General features: G+C 40.4%; 1 protein-coding gene across 1 annotated transcript in view; it reads left to right on the forward strand.

The window, feature by feature from the left end:
* C5H10orf90 (chromosome 5 C10orf90 homolog) overlaps window positions 1-22,158 on the forward strand; it is a 922,340-nt gene that overhangs the window by 721,839 nt on the left and 178,343 nt on the right. Inside the window, exon 4 of the mRNA XM_086920249.1 lies at window positions 14,081-14,305. Within this exon, the coding sequence (XP_086776375.1) occupies window positions 14,081-14,305 (225 nt within the window). The remainder of the gene's footprint in view (window positions 1-14,080; window positions 14,306-22,158) is intronic.

Here is a 22,158-nt window from a genome sequence, read left to right on the forward strand (position 1 = left end):
TCCAGACCAGCCCTAGAACTATGCTTCGCAGCACCCTTGCCTACAGACCCCCCGGACCACGCTCTTTGTTCGCCACTACCATTGCAGACCTCATTGCACCCCACACCATCGCATCCATGGACTACATACTCATCAGAGACCTGAACTTCCACCTCAACAACCTCGGCAACCCCTACTCTACCGCCCTCCTGGACAACCTCGCAAAGATCAGACTGAAACAGCTTGTCACCACCCCTACCCACATGACAGGGCACACCCTTGACCCCATATGCGCAGATGGGAACAACATCCGCTTCAGCCACACCACGCAGCCCCTCTGGATCGACCTCCACTGTGTACACTTCTCTTTCAACACCTCCGCTGCTCTCAAACCCACGCCTCGCCCTCCGTGAAGGAACTGAAGCAGGGTCACAGAGGAGCACCTCAACTCCACCCTCATCCATGACCCCCCTGTCACGACCAATGCCAACTCTGCTGCCAAGGAACTACACCTGTGGATCACCTACTTCGCAGACAAGCTCGCACCCCTCCACACCACCGACAGACAATGTCCCTTGAAGGCCACCTGGTTCGCCACTGACCTCCAAGAAGCCAAACACACCTGCAGAAGTCTTGAAAAATGATGACGATACAGCAAAGCCACGGAAGACCTGACAACCTACAAGAACACCACGACAGAACACCACCATGCATAAGATACACAAAGAAGACCTTCATCTGGAACAAAATCCTCACCAACTCCTGCAACTAAAAGGAACTCTTCAACATCGTCCAGTAATTTACCAAACCCCTCAGCGAAGCCACAGACGCCACTCCCTCCCACGACCTCCGCAACAATCACAGCTCCTACTTCCACCTGAAAAGCAAGGCCCTTTATGACAACTTCAATGAGCAGACTCCATAAACCACCCTTCCTTCCAGCGAGGACCGCCGACCCACCATCACTGCCTGGACGCCGATCACCACCGAAGATCGCACCACAAACATGAAGATCACTCACTCAGGAGCCCCCACAGACCCCTGTCCCAGCACCATCAACGTTTCCTTTGAATCCGGCAACTTCCCTGCTAACTGGAAAGGAGCAGAAGTCAAGCTCCTCCTCAAGAAACCCTCTGCAGACCCGACGGACCTGAAGAACTACCCACCCTGTCTCTCCTTCCCTTTGCAGCCAAAGTCACAGAGAAGATCGCCAATGCCCAGCTGACAGTCTTCATCGAGAGATCTCCATTCTCGACCCCTCCCAATCCGGTGTGCACAGCAATCACTGCACCAAGACCACCCTCCTCGCCGCCATAGATGACATCCTTGCACTCCTTGACCAAGGCCACACCGCAGCCTTCATCCTACTCTACCTCTCTGTAGCCCTTAACACAATCTCCTACTGAACTCTCGCAGCTAGACTCCATGATGTCGGAATACAGGGAACCGCCCTTGACTGGCTCCACTTCTTCCTCGCCCGCAGAATCCAAAGAATCAGACTCCCGCCCTTCCACTCCGAGCCCACAGAGTTCAACTGCAGATTACCACAAGGATCATCACTCAGCCCCACGCGCTTCAACATCTACATGTCCCACTCGCCACCATCAGATAGCATGGACTCAGCATTGTGTCCTACGCTGACAACACCCAGCTCATCCTCTCCCTCACAAAGAAAGAATGAGCCTGTATGAGCAGCAAGTCAGAAACTGAACTCAGAGAAGATGAAAGTCCTCATCCTTGGGCCCACCCCCTCCGCTTGGGACAACTCCTAGTGGCCCTCTGCCCTCTGCACCCCCCACCCCTATAGACCACGCCCAGGACCCTTGCATCATAATCAACTCCTCCCTCGCCATCACCGACTTTCCAACACTGCCACCTCCACCTGCTTCAAAACCCTCGGCATCTTCCGCAAGACCTTCAAGTGGATCCCCCCAAATCCAGAAAGACCATCACCCATGCACTCATAACAGGCAGACTAGACTACTGCAACGCCCTCTATGGTGAAATCACCAAACCCTGCTGTGTAAACTCCAGACCATCCAGAACACCGCAGGCAGACTCGTTCTCAGCATCCCACGACATTAGCACATCACCCAACACCTACGCGACCTCAACTGGCTCCCCGTTGGGAAGAGAGTAACCTTCACACTACTCACCCATGCCTACAAATCCCTCCACAACACCGGACCCAAATACCTCAATGAGATAGTCTCCTTCCACGTACACAAAAGTAACCTCCGCTCCGCCGACCTAGATCTAGCAGAAACCCCACACATCCACAGAACCAGAGCAGGTGGAAGAGCCTTCTCCTACCCCATGGCCAAAGCCTGGAAAGCTCCCAGTCAACATCAAATGCTCCACCATGCTGCACAACTTCAGAAAGAGCCTCAAGACCTGACTCTTTGGCTGAACCGGAGGTGCACCCCCTCCACCCCTTAGCGCCTCAGCCCTGTGTTTTAAACCCCCTGGTTGATTGATTGATAATAGAAAAACAATACAATAATAGAAAAACAATACAAGAACGCAGTAAAAGTAGAAAAAAACACAAAATATACACTTAGGAAAAGAGAGAGGTAGATAATAAATAAAAAAGATGATAAAAAAGTTTTACAAACAAAGGATTGAAAAGATAGTGGGAGGATTCAATACAGGCCCCAGATCCCATAACACAGAGTAGAAAAACAAGATGGTCGAGCCCATTGGCTACTGCATGGTGAAGTTTACGCAGTATTTCCCCCGAACACGCATTCCGCATTGCCGAATATCAGAAACGTCTTGGGAGCATGCGTGAGCATGCGGAACAAGCAACTCTGCATGCTTGCGGATCTCCATGCAGCGTTGCAGAGTTCTTTACCGCTTCGCTGAGTTCCGCATACCGTGGCTACACAAACTCGCCCAGGCTTCAAATATATATATATATATATATATAGTATGTGTAATTCATTTACTGTATTGAATTGCAAAATAATAATATAATTGAAAATAAATTTTAACAATTATTAATGTAAGTTATATATATATATATATATATATATATATATATATATATATATATATATATATATATATATATATATATATATATATATATATATATATATATATATATATATTCACTGAAAAAACCATAGGTTTCACACCAGTTATAGCTAGCTGGAAATTTTACTGTCATAAAAACCATAGAAATTCCAACGTTATAGTTAGTTGGACTCACTATAACAAGCGCGCCTGCAATGCACTGCTGATGACGTCACATATTACATCACTCATGACACCAGCCAGTGAATGTGTGTCTTTCTTTAAAATTAATATGTTTAATATTTGTATTTGTAAAGGTTGATGGAAGAATAAATGGTTACATAAGTGTGTAAATGGATGTTGTTTTTAAAAAAATGATTGGTTAACTGCTTTATTAAGTGTATTTTATTGAATACATATATTAGCGAGTAACTTTTAAATATTGAAATATATGTATCAGTGTTTCACTTTGTGAATAAGTAGCTGCATGGGTTGGTGACTGACTCACTGTTTGCATGTGTTTTGAAGACAGCATATGTGCAGGATTGTATGGGTGGATGAGTGTGTATATGTGTGTGGTAGTGAGTGAATGACTGTCTCACTATTGTGTTTTTTAGTAACGACATATATTTTATTCTAGTGTATGTGAGTTTTGATGTATATAAGTGAGTATATGTGAGAGTAAGAGATTGTAGGAGTTCCTGTTTAAATAAGTATATCTTTATATAAACAATTGTTTAAGAGAGTAAGTATGTGTAAGTTTCCTTAGAAGTAAAGAGGTAGTGTGTGTATAGTTTTATATGCAAATAAATGGATGTTCAATAATTTATTTGCATGTGTGAGTATGTGTTTGAGTAACTTTTGTATGACTGTCGGTGTATAACAGGATGTATAAATGTATCACTACATATGATGAGTGAGTATATGTATGAGTGACTATATAGAATTGTTGGTAAATGAGTGGATGTGTATATAGATGGTGGAATTACTGAATTGGTTGTTGTAACTGGTATGGGTATCTCCATTTTTTTGAAAACGTTAGTTTCTATTTTTGAATATCTATTTCAAGGGTTACATTACACTAAAAGGAGGTCTGTCACTCTGTCACAAGGATGGTGTCATAAGTGATGTCATGAGTGATGTCACTGACGATGTCATGAGTGATGTAATATGTGACATCATCAGCAGTGCATTGCAGGCGCGCTTGTTATAGTGAGTCCAACTAACTATAACGTTGGAATTTCTATGGTTTTATGTCAGTAAAATTTCCAGCTAACTATAACTGGTGTGAAACCTATGGTTTTTTCAGTGAATTTAAAGGTTTTTTAAATGCTAATTCCTAACTGTAACTGGTGTGAAACCTATTGTTTTTTCAGTGAATTTCATAGTTTTTTCAAATGCTAATTCCTAACTATATATAAGGCCTCAAACCTATGAAATGTAATATTTTTTATAATGAATCCTATATTGTATATTTATATAATACTTTTTTTTTCTTTTTTTTGCCCTGGTGCGCTCCCGGTGCGCGCCCCGGTGTGCGCACTGGAAAGCGCATTTTTTTTGGACCGCCCCGGGGCGCGCACCGGTGAGCGTCCCGTAAGCGCTATTGCCACGAACGAAAACATTGTGACGTATCGCGTAGCCGCGTCCACGTGATACACACAGCGTAAGCGCACCTGGAAGTACTCAAGCGAATACGATCGCGCAACGTAAGCATCTGACGCGCTTACGCGACGCGCCCCGTGGCGCGCCCTGGGGCGCGTCGCGTAAGCGCGTCGGGTCATGTGACCTGAAAATAACACTTTTTATTGGTGCAGAACAGTTTTAGTTTCCAAATGATGAAAGCCCGGGTCATGTGACCTGAAAATAACACTTTTCATTGGTTCAGGACAGTTTTTTTTTCCAAATGATGAAAGACCCCACCTTTTTTACTTATTCTGACTTTGTCCTTTGACTGAGGAAGACCTGTTTGGGGATCTTTGTAAAATAAATGTGTACTTTAAAATGGCTATAGTAGCAGCAGCAGCTGGAGCATCTGCACCACCACCACCACCACCACCAAGTGGACCACCACAACATCACATTGGTGGTCAAGAAGAAGAGGAGGAGGAGGAGGAGGAGGAGGAGGAGGAGGGGAGGAGGTGGCTGCAAGAAGACAATACCCCATACAAGCCAAGGCAGCACATTGTATGGGAGTTTTTTTCTATCCCAGAGGGCAAGAAGAAAGTCAATGCGCCCAAGGTGACTTGCCAAATCTGTAGCATTGAACTGTCAAGGGGGAACCCTAACAAAAAATATTCTTTTGGTAATAATACCATGATTAGGCACAAGCAGCACAAGCATCTGAACAACTATGCTGCCGCAGAGGTGAGAGAACTGGCCAGCAACCCTCCCCAATCTACACCCAGCACCTCCAAACGAAAACAACCCACTCCATCGGGACCAGAGACAAGGGAGACGATCCCTTGCATACAACCACGGTTTGGTCAATTCAGGATCACATGTGTTTTTTGTGGTTAGACCATCTCCTATGGTGAGCAGAGAATAAAGCTCATTCTCCTTGCTGGTGACAACCACAATTGCCCCAAAAAACCCTAATGTTTTCCTGATTTTTTTTTGCTCCAGTTGAGCCATTTTCAATTACCTGTTTTTTGTTTCTCCCCATAAAAATAACAAAAAAAATACAAAATAGTTCATAAAAGCCAAAAAAAGTACAAAATGTTCAAAAACATTAAAAAAATATAAAACAGCAAAAAGAAGGAAAAAAAACAGTTCTTTTTAGAACTACCTCCAATTTATAAAAAAGGCTACATTTTTTTTAAAACTCTATCATTCTTTTTTCCCCATGGAACGCTTCCCGGTAGGCTCCGCGGTGCAGCCCCCACATCAAACCTAGGTGGTCAGGGGGGGGGTCTACTCTGCTCCTTATGGTAATTTCCCCCTTTGTTTTTGCCACCTCTTGTGCCTCGATCCTATCGAGACACAAGATGGCGGCCGCTCCGGACTGTTTGGTATGTTGACAGACACCCGAGAGCCAATCAGCTTTCCACGCGCGAACTCGTGTAGCGCGCTGGTTAGCGCCCCGGTGCGCGTACCGGGGAGCGCTTATAGATATATATATTTCTTTGAACCCAAATTACTCAAAATCCACCGGAGCACATATCTTGAGACATAGCAAAGGCACATCGGGCTACCAGTCCCTACAATTTTGCCAAGTTTGGTGGAAATCCATTCAGCCGTTCGGGCTAAAAGTGAGGTCGACCACCCTATGGAAATTAACATGGGGAAAACACGTTTTGGGACCCCCCTTTTATCTCAGCCCCCGCTTGACGAATCCCCCCCAAGCTTTCAGGGAAGGACCGGAGCACCGCGAGGCAAATTTGAGGAAATTTTCAGGCAGATTCCTCAACCGGTGCCAAAGTTATTCACAATAGAATGTTGAGATTTTGCATTGAAAATAATCCTAACTATAACTACCTACTGGCGACCGCCAGTAGGTAATTTGTGTAAATATATATGTGTATATATATTTGTGTATATATATATATATATGTACATATAAATGTTCAAATAGTAAAGTAATATTTCAACTGTAAAAATACGACTTTAAAATTATTAACAGTAATTTAAAAATAAAGATAAACAAACATATATCTAACAAAAATATTTATTACACTTAAATAAACAACTACATCGACACAAATCCAAGAAAAATCTAATTGAAATAAAAAAACTATAACAAATGTAAAAGTTTAACAATAATAATACTTAACAAAAAATATAACAATCCAAAATGAACGGCACTAGAGAAAGTGTTGGACTTACTATTCTAACTCCAAAATAGGCAAAAAAAAATGGAAAAATATTGGATTTATTATTCCCAATCCGAATTAAGGAACAGTAGAAAATTGTCGGACTTTGGAAGAGTTTGATTTGCATGATCAACTCCTTTGTAAATAACCCTAGGCAAAGCACTACGCTACGCTCGCATAGTTTGAGCAACTTCGCACTACCCGAATTGCACGTAGCACAGTGCAAACACAACAGCGTAGCATAGTGCAGCTGTCATTTTTTGCTTGCTCGCGGTCCTCAACGTCAAGTTGGCGACCGCGAGCAAGCAAAATGACATCCCGTTGCCGATCGTGAGCATGGAAAATAAACCTCCCGGCGAACTTCTCATTGTGAGGAGGTCAGGTTTCTCATTGCGAGTGTTCGCATATGCTTGCGACCGCTCGCGATGAGAAACTACCAGTCCGCGTTGAGAAAGCTGCCGCTCGAGTAAAAATCAACTCGAGCTGCAGTAAAAGACATCTTGCACTGTGCAAGATACCGTTTTCAATGATTGCACAGTGCGGACAAGCATCCAGCACTGTGCAATCATCGTGAACAGTGTACTAGGCAGTTTGCATAGTGCTACGCATAGCTCGCGGAGCGCTACTTCACAAACTACACCCGCAGTTATTTGTAAGAGAAAGCTGGTATAGTGTTGGACCTTAGAAAGGTTATATATACTATTCCTACTCACTCTTCGGAACAGTAGAGAAAGTGTTGGACTTTTGAGGGGTTACGTTTACTTTTCAACACTAATCTAAGTAAATGATGGGAAAGTATTGGACTTTGAAGGGGTTAGATTTATTCTTTCTATTCCAACATAAGGGAAAGTGCTGTACTTTTGAGGGGATAGATTTACTTTTTACTCTCCAATTTAAGCCACAGTAGGGAAAGTGTTGGACTTTAAAGGGGTTAGATTAAATATTCACACTTCAATGTAAGCTTATGCAGAGAACAATTTGATCATAGCTCTGGATGTGAATGCCCTCTAGTATACCTCAAAATGAGAGTGTGACAGTCATAGAGGAACTCCTAAAACAAAGGTACTAGGATTGGGTGGCACTTATCGATTTCATAATCTCACTAGCAGAACTAGCTTTGAAAAATAATTATTTTGAATTTGAGGGCACACTCGACGAACAAAGACATGGTAGTTCCCTGGGAGGTACATTTGCTCCCAGCATAGCAAGTCTCTATGGTCATGAGATGAAGCACATCTGTGCAAACGATCCATTTCATAGAGAGATCAGGCTATGGCATCGGTAAATGGATGATGTCCTGATAATATGGCATGGAATCCCAGAAAGACCCAAAGCATTTTGTACCTGGGTTAGCTCCAAAAACAAAAATCTTAACTTCACTATAACACACAATAATTTTGAATTGGCTTTCCTTGACCTCCTTATACGAGCCTCAGAAGGGACTCTGTCCACAAAGGTCTATACTAAACCCACTGACAAAAACAGCCTCTTGAGATTTGACAGTGCACACACAACCTGTGGATTGCATTCTTACAACTCCACTTGGCGAGAAAAAGATCTCTGGCAAAGAGCCCCCTAGAGGGTCCTGTTCAGCATTGCAGCGTTGGCCTAACAAGGAGCACACCCGATGATGAAGCCTACCACCCTTGGGAGGGCGAGGACCCATGCTCTAATTCGCTCATATTACTAGTGATTTATTTGGACCATTAACCGAATAGTATACTGATATTGTGTGCAAAATAGCAATATATTGGGATGTGGCCCAGTAATTACCAGTAGCTCAGATTAATTCATGCTTTCAATTCATCACTTTTTGTTCACTTCAGTGTGTCCTCCTAAGCGGTTCGGATAGTCCTTCAGTGTTGAGAATGCCAGAAAGAGCTATGTGCTTTTGCCATATTGTTTGAATTTGGTGACTATAAGTATACATGCGCTAGGAAATTCATGAAGGTCATATATTTTCATAACAAACACATGAGCCTTTTATCAGTCAGAAGAGAGACCATGTGTATGGGTTTCTATGTACTTATAAGATATAGGAAGTAAAAAGGTTCCATTAAAATAATATATACAAATTAATCTGTATAGTGAACCTAGCTTTTCAGTCACAACAGTACAGTTTCACTTACGCTGGTCTTGTTTACCCCTTTACTCAGAATTGTGTTTTTGTCACTCTTTAGTTGGTGGCATGAAGAAGATCTGTTGTTGCAAACTGTAGCTCATTTGACTCAAACACTTTAGAAGGTCAGACAGTGGACTTTGCTAGAATGAAAGCACATACCATGTTTGCACATAGGAATTCAGTGCACATGACATTTACATATTTTCCAAGGGACTCTCTTGATATGACACTTTAGGGTTCATTTAGAGCTGTATGGCAGTTACAACCGGCCTAGGCTGTAGGGCAATCTGGCAGTGCCCAACGGTCGTTTTTTGGGGGTCTGATTTTTTGTGGTCGTCTGTTCCTATTTTTACTGTTAATTTCCCTGATATTAAAACAGACATTTCTTGCAGCAAACTCAAATACATGCTGTCTTCCATACCTTGCAAAATACATATACGACATGTCTTTACAAGTTCAAACTTGCCCCTGCTTGCAAACACTGGCCAATTTTTCAGCTATCGCTTTTATTTTGGTGCCAGGCCTATATGCAGCCCTGATGGTGGAGCTAAAGCAGGCGCAAATGCAAGCAACCACTTTTTAGCAGTTGTGCTAGTAGAAGTTAAGTTTGAATTGCACTAGCTCCAGCTGTAGGCTACATACTAACCCTTACATTTTACCTGGTGGCATTCGCCAGTGCTAAATGTGAGCAAATAATCCACAACAAACATAAAACTTTTGTGTCTGTCATTTTGTATTATTTACCAAATACATAAATAAGGTGGAAAACGTTGGTGCTGTCTTTTTTTAAATACTGATTTGACACCAGTATCTAAATAATCTCTAAACAATGTAATTGGCATGTTTTGTAATTCTTGGGTAGGAAAGAACAGAAATGATTCTCAGGGCTGTCCATGTGCAGCTCCAGGGATTTGTACATGATTGTCATCACTTTGCTGATGTTACTTCGGACCAAATGTATATCTAATATTTCCAGACTAACTTAAATTGTCATGATAAATAACACACATGACACATAGAAAGCATAGGTCTGTATCCTTGTTTTGAATAATAATACAGAGGTAATAAAGGGACAATCTTCAATACCATTAAAGGCCTAATCATGAGTCTGATGGTCCTTTGACCGCCAGACTTGAGGTGGGGTGGCGGTGGTGGTCTTCTGACTGCTACATTACGAACTTGGTGGTCATGCTCCCCTGAGACCACCAACTCTGCCAGGGAACCCCAATTCCCTGGCGGTGGGGCAGTGGTCTTGAGGCAATAATATAATTGGCAGGACCACCAGGGTCGTGCCAAGCATATTACGACTTTGCTCACCACCACTGATTTCATGGAGGTCTTTCCTCCATGAAAACTGTGGTGGTGAGGAAAGAAAGGGGGCCCTATAGGCCCCCCCTGTGCCCATGTAGATGCCCATAGGGGGCACAACATGTGCTCCACTGTGTACATGCACCCCCAGTTCCAGCACAGCATGGACTTCACAGTCCATGCCGTGCTAAAACTTCCTTTGATGTTCCCATTGCGGTGTCTATTTTATAGGCACCGCAGTGGGACCGCCAAAGGAACCGCACGTCAGTGACTAAAAAAGGTCATAATACGTTGTGCAGTTGTCATGCGGGTTTAACGGGTGGTCCCTCTGTCATACTACCGAACTCGTAATCAGGCCCTAAGTGTTGTCTGTAAACCAGGTGCCACAAAAAGAGCAGAGAGAAATAATAAAAGATGATGGTTAGTTCATGTTAGAATTCAATGAAAAAAGATTGTGGTGAGCTCATGTTAAAATTCAATGAAAGGTAACTGCAATGCTTTGTGGACTGGAAGTGCAGCCACCGTGATCAAAAGCTTGGCTGAACATTTAATGCATTCTGTTATTTTTGCCGGAGGCAAAGGTGAGTCTCTACAGAGTTATCTTGGCCTGGTTTATTTAATAGGAAAACATCTTTCCATTTTGCTAAGGTGGTGTGAGCAGAAAAGTCAGCATTTGGTTAATAGGAACATCAGTGTTCTTAGCAGCCGTGACCAGAGTAATAGACATATTCCATTAGAATGTGATGCACTCGGTAGATTCTCTCCTGTGATTCAATGATGTACACGTCAAATGTGCATCGGCGAGTGAGCAGACATGAGAACTGCGCCAGCAGAGATTAAACATCCTATTTAAGATGCCCCCAAATCATATGACAAAACCTCTCACTGAGTTTCTAAATGATGCTAATGAGGTTCTTTCTATTATGTACAACGTTATGCTATATTTTATTCACCATGTTATCTTGAGCCGCAGGGTACTTCAAACAATGGCATAGAAGTACACACAGTCCTGTGAGAAGTTCTCACGGTCACGTCCTCTAGGATTAAATTACAGTTTTTATATAATTTATATATTTCCTGTATTGCTTTGCTATGTGTTAATGCCTGCACATAACTCAACCAAAGAGCCTCTGCCTCTTATGTTGAGTGTAGACTCATTTTTAGGTCTCAGTTGTTGACAATTTCTATTGTTTCCAATACACTACATACCTAGAATGGGCTTTGGGTCAGTCCCTTGCTCATGACAGGATGACTTTGTTGCTTTTCTCAATACCCTGCTCCTAATTCTATGGCTTTCTTCACTGTTCTTATGTTTTTCCTTTGCCGGGGCATTTCTTCTCACAATGTTATTATTAGATCATGTGTCCTTCCACTGCTTATGTTAGATGTTGATGTGCAGTGCATGGGAGGGAGGGAATGTGTTCTCCCTCTCTCTCTCCCTGCGGTTCAGTGACTTAATATCGAGGGACATAATATAGAATGCCCAAAATATCGACTCCAAAATATCGAAGTACAGAATATCGAATCCCTATTTACAAACAGGTAAGTACCAAAATATTGAATCCAAAATATAGAATGTTAAAAATATAGTTAACAAAAATATTGAATTTTTTTAAATGTATTAAAAATATTAAAACTGATTATATATTAAAAACAATTAAATAAAACATACTTAAAATAATGTAAAAAAATCTTAAAATGTAAAAAGAATAAATGTCATGTAAAAAAAGTAGAAAATGTGTTGGATAGTGAGATAGAAAAAGTTACTATTCCCACACCAGTGAGTGCAACAGTAGGGAAAGCGTTGGATAGCGTAGGGGTAATAATTACTATTCCCACTCCAATTAGTGCAACAGTAGGGAAAGTGTTGGATGGCGTAGGGGTAAAAATTACTATTCCCACTCCAAAGAGTGCAACAGTAGGGAAAGCGTTAGATAGCGTAGGGGTAAAAATTACTAATCCACCTCCAGAGAGTGCAACAGTAGGGAAAGCATTGGATAGCGGGAGGGTAAAAATTACTATTCCCACACCAGTGAGTGCAACAGTAGGGAAAGCGTTGGATAGCATAGGGGTACAATTTACTATTTCCACTCCAGAGAGTGCAACAGTAGGGAAAGCGTTGGATAGCGGGAGGGTAAAAATTACAATTCCCACTCCAGTGAGAGCAACAGTAGGGAAAGCGTTGGATAGCAGGTGGTAAAAATTACTATTCCAACTCCAGAGAGTGCAACAGTAGGGAAAGCATTGGATAGCGGGAAGGTAAAAATGACTTTTTCCACACCAGTGAGTGCAACAGTAGGGAAAGCGTTGGATAGCATAGGGGTAAAAATTACTATTCCCACACCAGTGAGTGCAACAGTAGGGAAAGCGTTGGATAGCGTAGGGGTAAAAATGACTATTCACACTCCAGAGAGTGCAACAGTAGGGAAAGTAATATTTAATATTAAAATAAAAGTCAATGAATTATCAATATGAATAAAAAAATAATTACAAATAATTACCAATTAATAAAAACGAATTACCAATTAAAATAATTCATTATAAATTAATAAAAATTAGTTGCCAATGAATAATTAATTATCAATTAATTATCAATACATATAAATAAATATTTACTTTATTACAATTAAATTACTTCTCACCCTATTCCCCTATAAACCCACAACCCGCTCCAAATAAAAAATAATACAATTAAGATAATGATCAATTAATTAATTAATTAAAATGAATTACCAATTAATAAAAAAGAATGACCAATTAATAAATTTAATTACCAATTCATAATTAAATAGAAAGCAATTTATTATCAATACATATACATAAAAATAAATAATAACTTTATTACAATTACATTACATCCCACCCTATTCCCATATAAACCCACAATCCGCTGCAAATAAATAATATAATTAACATAATGATCAATTAATCAATTAATACAAATTATTCACCAATTAATAAAAATGAATTACCAATTAAAAAAATTAATTACAAATTAATGAATATTAATTACCAATTAAAAAAAATAACCAATTAAATAAAATTAATTATCAAATAATAATTATCAATTAATTATCAATACATATAAATCAAAATTGATATTTAATTTACTATAATTAAATTACTTCCCACCCTATTCACCTATAAATCCACAACCCCCTACGGAATTAAATTACACAAAAATGGAATAACATAACATTCATTACTTTAAAAAAACTAAACGTACATTACAAAATTAATACATAATTTTAATACATATACTACCATACATACCACTAAATAAATTGATATTATGGAAATCGATATTTTAAATTCGATATTATGGAATTCGATATTTCATACCCCAAATTCGATATTCTGACTTAGTATATTTTGGTAATTCGATAATCTGGGCAGTCTATATTTTTGATTCGATATTTTGGGCAGTCTATATTTTGGAATCGATATTTAGGGTATTCACTCTCCCTGCTTTCTCTACTCCCCATCTCCTTCAGCCCCCGTCCTCTCTGCTTCAGTTTAAATCTGCTGTCTTGGAAGGGTGCTTGGTAGGTGAAACTAATTAGGATATGACCAATACTTATTATTCTGTTCTCCTTTGCTAACCACGTCATGGCAAATTTTCCTCTAAATTGTGAAACTAACCTCTCTAAGGTATTTGCTTACACTTGAAACTATAAAGCCTCTATAACCACTGTGACTTATAGCATTTTTTTCAATTAAAAAATTTTGCAATTATCTGATGAGCAGAATCGTGAAAAATATTTCCAAATAATATTTTAGGTGTAATTTTTTTTCAAATATTTGCCTTCTTGTTTTAGAAATGCACTTTTCTTTTCGACAGGACTGTGGTCTCTCTTTGGTTCACCAAAAAAGCAGGACACATATAATCCATTGGCTTTGGTAGCATCTTGTGCCTCAGTGGAAGAAAGCTTTCCTTGCAGGAACCTCTCCTCAACAGTCCTTCATCAGTCTTTGGAGTCTTATTTTCCACCACTAAAAGAAGAAACAGAAGAATGCGACACCCTTGCTGAAAATCATGCTCAAGTAGGCATCCTCACCACATCAGGTAACCATCACTGCTAGAACTGCTTGATAATCAAATGAGAACCTAAAATAACTAGGAATGCAATATTGGTCTGCTCCCCTGAAATTCAAACTCTAAACGTGGCAGATTGTTTTCTCTAATAATAACTGTGAGACACACAGCTACTTCACTTTCTGCATCTCAGTTTACCTTACCAGTGTAGTTGCATACTAATAAGTTGTTCTAAAAATGTTTTTAAAGTCTGTGGTTTGTATTGTGATACTGCAGTGTTGAGTTTAAGCAATGTACATTGAAAGTAAAAGAAAAAACCTCTTATGCATCTGTCCAGATTTAGTACACCTATGTGAAATGGGTGAGATGCTTTATATGTGTTGGGATTTCCCTCATTTTCAGAGTGTGCATATTTAACAATATTTGTGGTTCAGCCTCAGCCACATGAATTTATCATACTTGGCAGATGCACTGAGGTTGATATATTCACTACTTAGTTAGACCACACTTTAAGTTACTGCTCTCTCAAGAGACAAGGAGTCATTCTTCTTCAGGACACCAAGGCATCATCATCTGGGATCACATACAATGATAGAATGATCCTTATCTGACTTCACATTTAGAAGCTAGGTCCAGTATTACAAGAATGTTTCTGCAGGTGACAGAAGCACTGCCTGAATCTGAAGGGAGAAGAATGTGAAAAGTGCAGGAAGGGACACGCATATTTTTCTCATCAAATTGTGAAATCATTTCCAGAAACTGAATGATGTATCTTGCGGGGAAGGGGGGGGGGGCTAGAAAGGGCAGGGTTGAAGCACAGAACCTGTATGGCCTGTGCAATACTTTGAAGTATTACCATATGGTGAAAGATGAGCCATGTGAACCCCAGATGAGACAAAGCTAATGGCATTTTATTACCTCCTCAGGAAATGACCACATTGTGGCCGATTCACAAAGGCTTTAAGAGTGCATAAAAGGATTGTCCTCTAGTACATTTTTACATCATCTTATGTCTTTGTGAATTGGCCTCAAATTATCTAAAATGGGAACAAAATGGGTGCATTCAGGGAATAATATTATTTAGGTCGTTCAAACAGAAAGTACTGTGCCCTCTTTGCACTTTAGTAACAGGGAGTTGGACATTTTGGACCAATTTACAAAGTCATGTAAACGAACATAAAATAGTACTTCTTCCCATACTCATAACTTAATTTTCTCCAATATCTTGCCTCAAAGATCTACTGGTATGCAACTTCTATCTTGCAATTGGAAATCCTAGCTCTAAAGTTGGGACTGTGTTATGTACTATCGTCTATATTGCTTTGACAGCAGAAAGGTATTCCTGTAACAATTTTTTTTTAAATATACATGCTACACACGAAAAAGAATTAAACAACCAGCTTTGTGAAAAAGCCAGGTTTAGACTTCTTACAAAATTGCTAATATGTTGTAAAGGCATGCAAGTAATAGAGGACATCTGTTCAAAGCAGAATGGGAAAAAATCAAAAAACCTGCACCACTCATCACTTGTATGTGAAAATTTGGGATGAAAAGGAGAATGATAGTGAAGCCAAAGAAAATTTTACGGAAAATAAAGGTTACATTTATGGGTAAAAAAGCAAGAAAACCTCCAGACCATCCATAGTGAGCGGCAGCTCCTTTGTTATGGCGGATGAGCGTTGCCTTACTCCCTCAGAAGCATAAACACATGTAAAATAAACTGATAATAAAGCAGTTTTATTATAATTTTATTTTTCATGGTCAGATCTAAGTCGAGTCTTGGGGGCGGGCAGAGGCAAGAATGAAGGGCACTTGCAATCGTGGACACTGCAAGGTCACATGGCCAAACCATCATGCACAGTTAGATGTCTTCAGCAATAGCACTTAGATGTCTCCAGGCTATTGATGGAGAACAGCAGGCAGAGACGCCCAATCCTTCTGGGAGCGTAAAACCAGCCCGGTCCACCTAATCCTAGTGCTGCTCTTGTGCTGGGTAATGTTATTACCAGCATGAGAGCAGCATCTGTATTGGGGGAGGGGAGTCTGGGAGACTGTGATCGGGAGAAGAGCACCAAGGCAGCAGGTGGCAAGACAGCAGGTACGTTTTCATTTCAATGTATTTATCCCCTGTGCTGGCCCACCACTTTCCCTCCACTACCAGTGCCACGACCTAAACAGAACTCTCTTCATGCCAGGTAGAAAGTGTTGCAACAAAAGTAAAAGGAATGCCTTCCTAGCTGCATGCACTGTGGATGTTTTGCATCCACTGTGTTATATGCTTGGAGAGGCCCAAGTAGACGCATCACCTAATCAAGCCTGGGTTCAATGAGTGCATTTACACAAGATGTGTGTCCCTCCAGTGCCAGTCAATGGATTAATCTACAAATACTTTTGAGCTCAGAAATCTAAGAAAAATATTCCCAAAACAAAAATAAATATTCTAATCACAAAAGTAAAAAAACCCGGAAATTTAGAAATACAGCATGCATATACATCCTACATAACCAATATAATCCAAATACAAAACTATATCTAAAAAAAACTACACTATACACTGGATGTTAGACCTGTCAGCCTTATGGTGGTCTTCCCCAAACATTTTGCTTTCACCCCTCCTATTTTTGCTGAATTTGTTTTTGTTAGTCTTAAGACAATGAGTGCTTTACCACTGCTAAACAGTGCTAAAGTGCTTGTGCTCTCTCCTTTAAACATGTTACAATTGGCTTGCACCTGAATGGCATATTTAATTTACTTCAACATCCCTTGCAGAGTGGAATAGCATGTACCCAGAGACTCTAAAGTAAATGCTTCTAATGAGCCTGCTCTAGCATTTAATCCACGCACCCACTTAAGTAGCCCCTTAAAGCATGCCCCACGGTTGCCAATGCAGCCTTATTGCAGTTTTAAACTGCCAATTCCACTTGCCAATATAGCGCCCAAGCCAAGCCTTAAATTGCCCTTTTATTCCATTTAAGTCACCCTTAGGGTAGGTGCAAGTTGCCCATAGGCCAGGGTGCATTCTAATTAAAATGGACATGCATTATTAAGTTTTACATGTCCTGGTAGTGAAAAATACTTACATTCCTTTTTCACTACTGTGAGGCCTACCTCTCCCAAGGGGTAAGATTAGGTTGCCTTGTTACATTCAATACGAGCTAACTTTGATTGGGAACAGTTAAGCATTTCATGTTTGCTGTCTGAGAAATTGTAATTACAAATTCTCTTTATTGGTAAATTAGGGTTTTGAGTTTAAATTTGGAAATGCCACTTTTAGAGAGTTGGCATTTTCCTGCTTTGGTGCCTGCAGACTATCCTGGGTAATTGGCAGTTGGACTTTGTCTCTTGCTCCCAGAAAGCCCCACAGCAGAGTGATTAGGTATGCATGGATGGGCCATCAACTGGCTGGATGCAGGTGAAGCTTTGCACAGCTCCATTTGCATACAAAGGACTTGTTTATGTGGCCAGCTTAGAACTAGGGCAGGGGAGTAAAAGAACTTAAAGCACTTCATAGGGAATTCTCTAGAAACGTTTCCTACTTCAAAGAAAGGACTGTGTATAAAAAGAGGATCCTCAGACCCACTCTTCAGTTTTCTTTCTGGACCTGTGGAAGGAGTCTCATATGACTGCCTGCTGCTGTGGCCTGCTGTGTACTCCACAAGACTGATTTGTGCACCCAGAATGCCTGCTTTACTGCCTTGACCCTACCTTGCCCTGCAGCTTAAGCCCTTTTTCATCACGTGCACCCAGGACTTCCAGAGTGACTCGACAGGCTAGTTTACTGACCTCCTGTTCAGAGCCTCTGGGACAGAAAAAGCTCCCTCCATCTTAAACCGCACCTGGACCCAGCCTGAGTGAGTCCTACCCCCAACCCACCTTAAGTGGTGCCCTTCAGTCCTGGACCCTTAGTGGTAGTGCTAAATGTGCCAAGATAGCCAAACTCTGACTCTTGGGACATTGCAAAGTTTTGGAAAAAAATTATCTGAGAACCGAGGGAAGATCAGGACCAAACTGTTTGCCTATCTGCCAAAGTGCATCGCCTGTCATGCTGAATTTGCAGCAGCTCCAGCTAGGTTCTTCTCAGCAGCAAATCTTGTTTAGCAGTCCGTCACCAAAGGGGTATCTGCACTCGTGGACCTCTCGTCAGATCCAGCCTCCTGCCTCATCCCACTTGAGATATTCAACAAAAAAAAACAACAAAAAAAGTGACTAAGTCTGAACATAGACATCTTCCCCTCGACTTCATTCAGTAGGTCCCCGACATCGATACCCCTTCCTTGCTTATGCGATCATTTTTTATAACATTTCTTCTAAGTCCAAAGGTAAGCACCAACCAGGCCAAAAATCACCAGCCAGGCCCAATCAGTATCTGACTCATGCTCCATTGCGGTTGGCCTTCTTGTTCGAATTTGAACATTTTCGCTGAACTAGCTGTCCGCAGTTGGAGCTTTGATCTATTAGGCTCTAGATGTTTCCTTAAACTTTAAAATTCATAACCATGGCTGTTTGCTGTTTTGTTGTCAAATGTATTAACATTTTTCACACTTTTTCTAAATTGATGTGGGATTTTTCTTGTGTTGTATTTTTCACTTTATTAAAATTAGTGTGCTGCATAAATACTTTACACATTGCCTCCAAGTTACACCTGACTCCTTTTGTGCTAAGTTACCAGAGGGTCAAGCACAGGATAAATTCAGACTTTTTGTGGTTCACCCTGATTGGCTGTTGCTTGAATTGGGATCACCACAATGACTTCAACCAGCAACCCATTTTAAACAACTACTTACAACACTTAATAAAAAAAAATATTTACATGACTACTCGAACCACTATAACTAAGCACACTAGCCTTTCACAAACCTTACTGTAGGCCCACCCAATGAAGTACCACAACCTAACAATAAAAAAGACAGTCCTTACCTGAAATACAGAGGTGCATCCCCAGACCTGTCATCCTCATTGAGTGCAGTTGCATGCTGAGAATAAAAAATTGCTAAATAATACCGTAAATATTCAAAAACAAATGGCATCAAAATGGATTTTTTTTTTATTCATTAAAGTGAATGGAAACATTATTTAAATAAATTGTTTCATAATGGAAAAATGTTTCGCCTGGTATGCTGCGGAGGGGATGAAACCTATTGACCGGACCAATCTCTCACTTGTTTCAAAATCAATCACTGTGATTACAATGTAAACTTGTCACTTTAATTGTTATTATAAATGTAAGGAACATATTTCATTGAAACTGAATATAAAACATTACTTACTGCTTACTCTAGCCTATATGCTCATGGAAAGGGCCAGAATAAGGCATCATATTAAGGGGCCTATTACGATGGCGGGCGGACAGTGCTGTAAGCAGCATCCCCCGCAATGTTAAAAATGCATGTTGTGCATTTGCATGCACTTTGTGACAGGCACCGCACGGTGCCTGCCACCTTGTGCATGCAAATGCAGGGGGGTACCATAGGTACCCCCATGTGAATCCCCAACTCCCCCAACACCCTGTGGGACCGCTACCGGCCCGCTACAGGCCCCCAACAGCAAAGACCACAAGCCTTTCCATGGTGGTAATGCCGCCATGGAAAGGCTGCTTACCGCCCACATCATAATATGGATGGCTGTGTCTTGCAGACACTGCCACCATATTATACAGGTTTTCTGCCCGGTCGATGAGTCGACCAGTGGGAAAGTGGCGGGGGTCATTCATGGTAGGGTGGCGGGTGGATCGCCGCCGCCGGGCCAGCGGTTGCTTCCGCCAGTTCGGCGGGGGCTATCCGCCCGCCATCCTAATGGGTCCCTAAGTTTTCTTCCACCTCTAAAATGCGTATTTTGCTATACTCCAGATTTCTGCCCCAAACATCGAAATTCGGATACATTTCCGTTTATAAATTTCCAAGAGCAGGGCAATTTATTTTTCCTATGTTTGTAGCCAAGTTTTATAAACAAAACCACAGATTGTGCAAAATGTATTAGAGGAGAGGAAACCACTTCCCATGAACTATAGGAATAAAATGGTCACCCGCAAGCATGGGAAATAAAAAATCCTCACAATGAGTTAGCCTTTGATTGCATAACAATGAGACTTTAGATTCCTTGGACCTCCTGCCATCACAAATGTTTTGGTGGGTTAATTTTTAAACACAGTTGCTTCATGAACAGCTCAAAGGTTTCAAGTAGCTTCTTAAGACCATTAGGGGCTCTTGAAATAATAACTGCTTCATCAGTATGTAGCAGGACAAGTACAGGCTTCTTTGTACTGATTGGGTTTTTCTCTAACACGTTTCCAACATGGCAGCTGCAGGACCATTGATATATAATTAAAAAAAGTGGGGCTAAAATACAGCCCTGTCCAATCCCATGTGCTTGCCTGAAAGAGTTAATGTGTTCCCCTCATTCCCCAAAGCGCACTGAAGCTAGCATAATGCAAGGCACACATGTTGTTCAATAGCCCTCCCTCTCTTCACAATTTAAGCAAACTCTCCCACAAGTTAATACTTGTCATGGCTGGAAACAAATAGAATATGTGTTTGAGACACAACTTGGAAACCACCCGATAAATTGTTGTTCAATGGACATTGTTTACAATAATATAAATTGCTGATCTATGAATTATATTTTTATCTGAAGAATAATATCGTATGAATAATCATTTTTGAAAGGTCTGATAAATGACTGAAGTTCAATACATTGCTCAGTAAATTTCCGCCTAGAGATGTATAATAATTAGATTACCTCTTTTTAAAATGTACTCCCATGTATAACAAATAAAATTATTTTTGTATTTTTCTATATATTAGTGTCACTATTTTAAATCTTTTAATGTATGTATTGTTCTGCTACTGTTGAGCTGTTTATTTGATTGAAGTTTCCCTAGCCCATTTAGAGTATATAAACAAATAGAATAAAGACATAAATATTCACAAAAGGGAAGGGCAGACAAGAAATTACATTTGAAATTCAAACATATTGAAAGGGGAACACTGAGGCAACACAAAAACTTGAAAAATATGCATATGGAAATACATAACAACCACAAAAAATATGAAGATACATAACAGCCACAACAATATACATAAACACCAACATTTAGAAACTAATAACCTTAACACACATAATTAAATCATTCCATCATACATTTATAAATGGAGAGACAAGAGAAAGCAAAGAACAAAAAATAAAAGAACACAACAGGCCAAGAAGCTCTCAACAACAAGAGGAACAGTCAAAACATCTCATTACATAAAATCCTAGACTTGAGACAAATGGGGCATCTCTGAAAATGTTGATAGCCTAAAGTGGCACAAAGTCATTTCCTCGTACAATAATGGAGAAAAAGGAAAAAAAGAAAACACTCAGCATTAGGAAGGACAATCATACAACTCATTACAAAAATCCCAAATAATTGTCTTAAATGACGGCCAAAATCAAGTGCCTAACACTTATGATTAATATCCTAAGGGAGTCACAAGCAATTAATATTGGGCTAACTGGCCCTCCAAAAATTACTAGATAAAAATGTCATATAAATCAATCCAAAATCACAAGCATGGCGTTAATCAATAAGGTAAAAAACAGTAATAAAACGAATGTGAAATATGTATACTAGTTGATGCATAAGTAAAAGCACAACAATTTAAAAATCTTGAAAAATATAACTAAACAAGAATTTGTAATTTGTATATAGAAACTTCATACACAAAAATGCGTAAATATATATGCACATATAAAAATAAGCTCACCTTCTCAGGGTACCACCCCTCTTGAAGGAGAGAAAGCATAAATTTGCATGCGCTGTAAGTGAAAGCGTATAGTATATGTCCAGAGGGAACCGAGTAACCAATGGTAATTCTAAAAGCCAGTCAAGATTAGCCCACATTTCA

The sequence above is a fragment of the Lissotriton vulgaris genome, chromosome 5 (assembly GCF_964263255.1).
Source record: "Lissotriton vulgaris chromosome 5, aLisVul1.2, whole genome shotgun sequence".
Classification (NCBI taxonomy): domain Eukaryota; kingdom Metazoa; phylum Chordata; class Amphibia; order Caudata; family Salamandridae; genus Lissotriton; species Lissotriton vulgaris.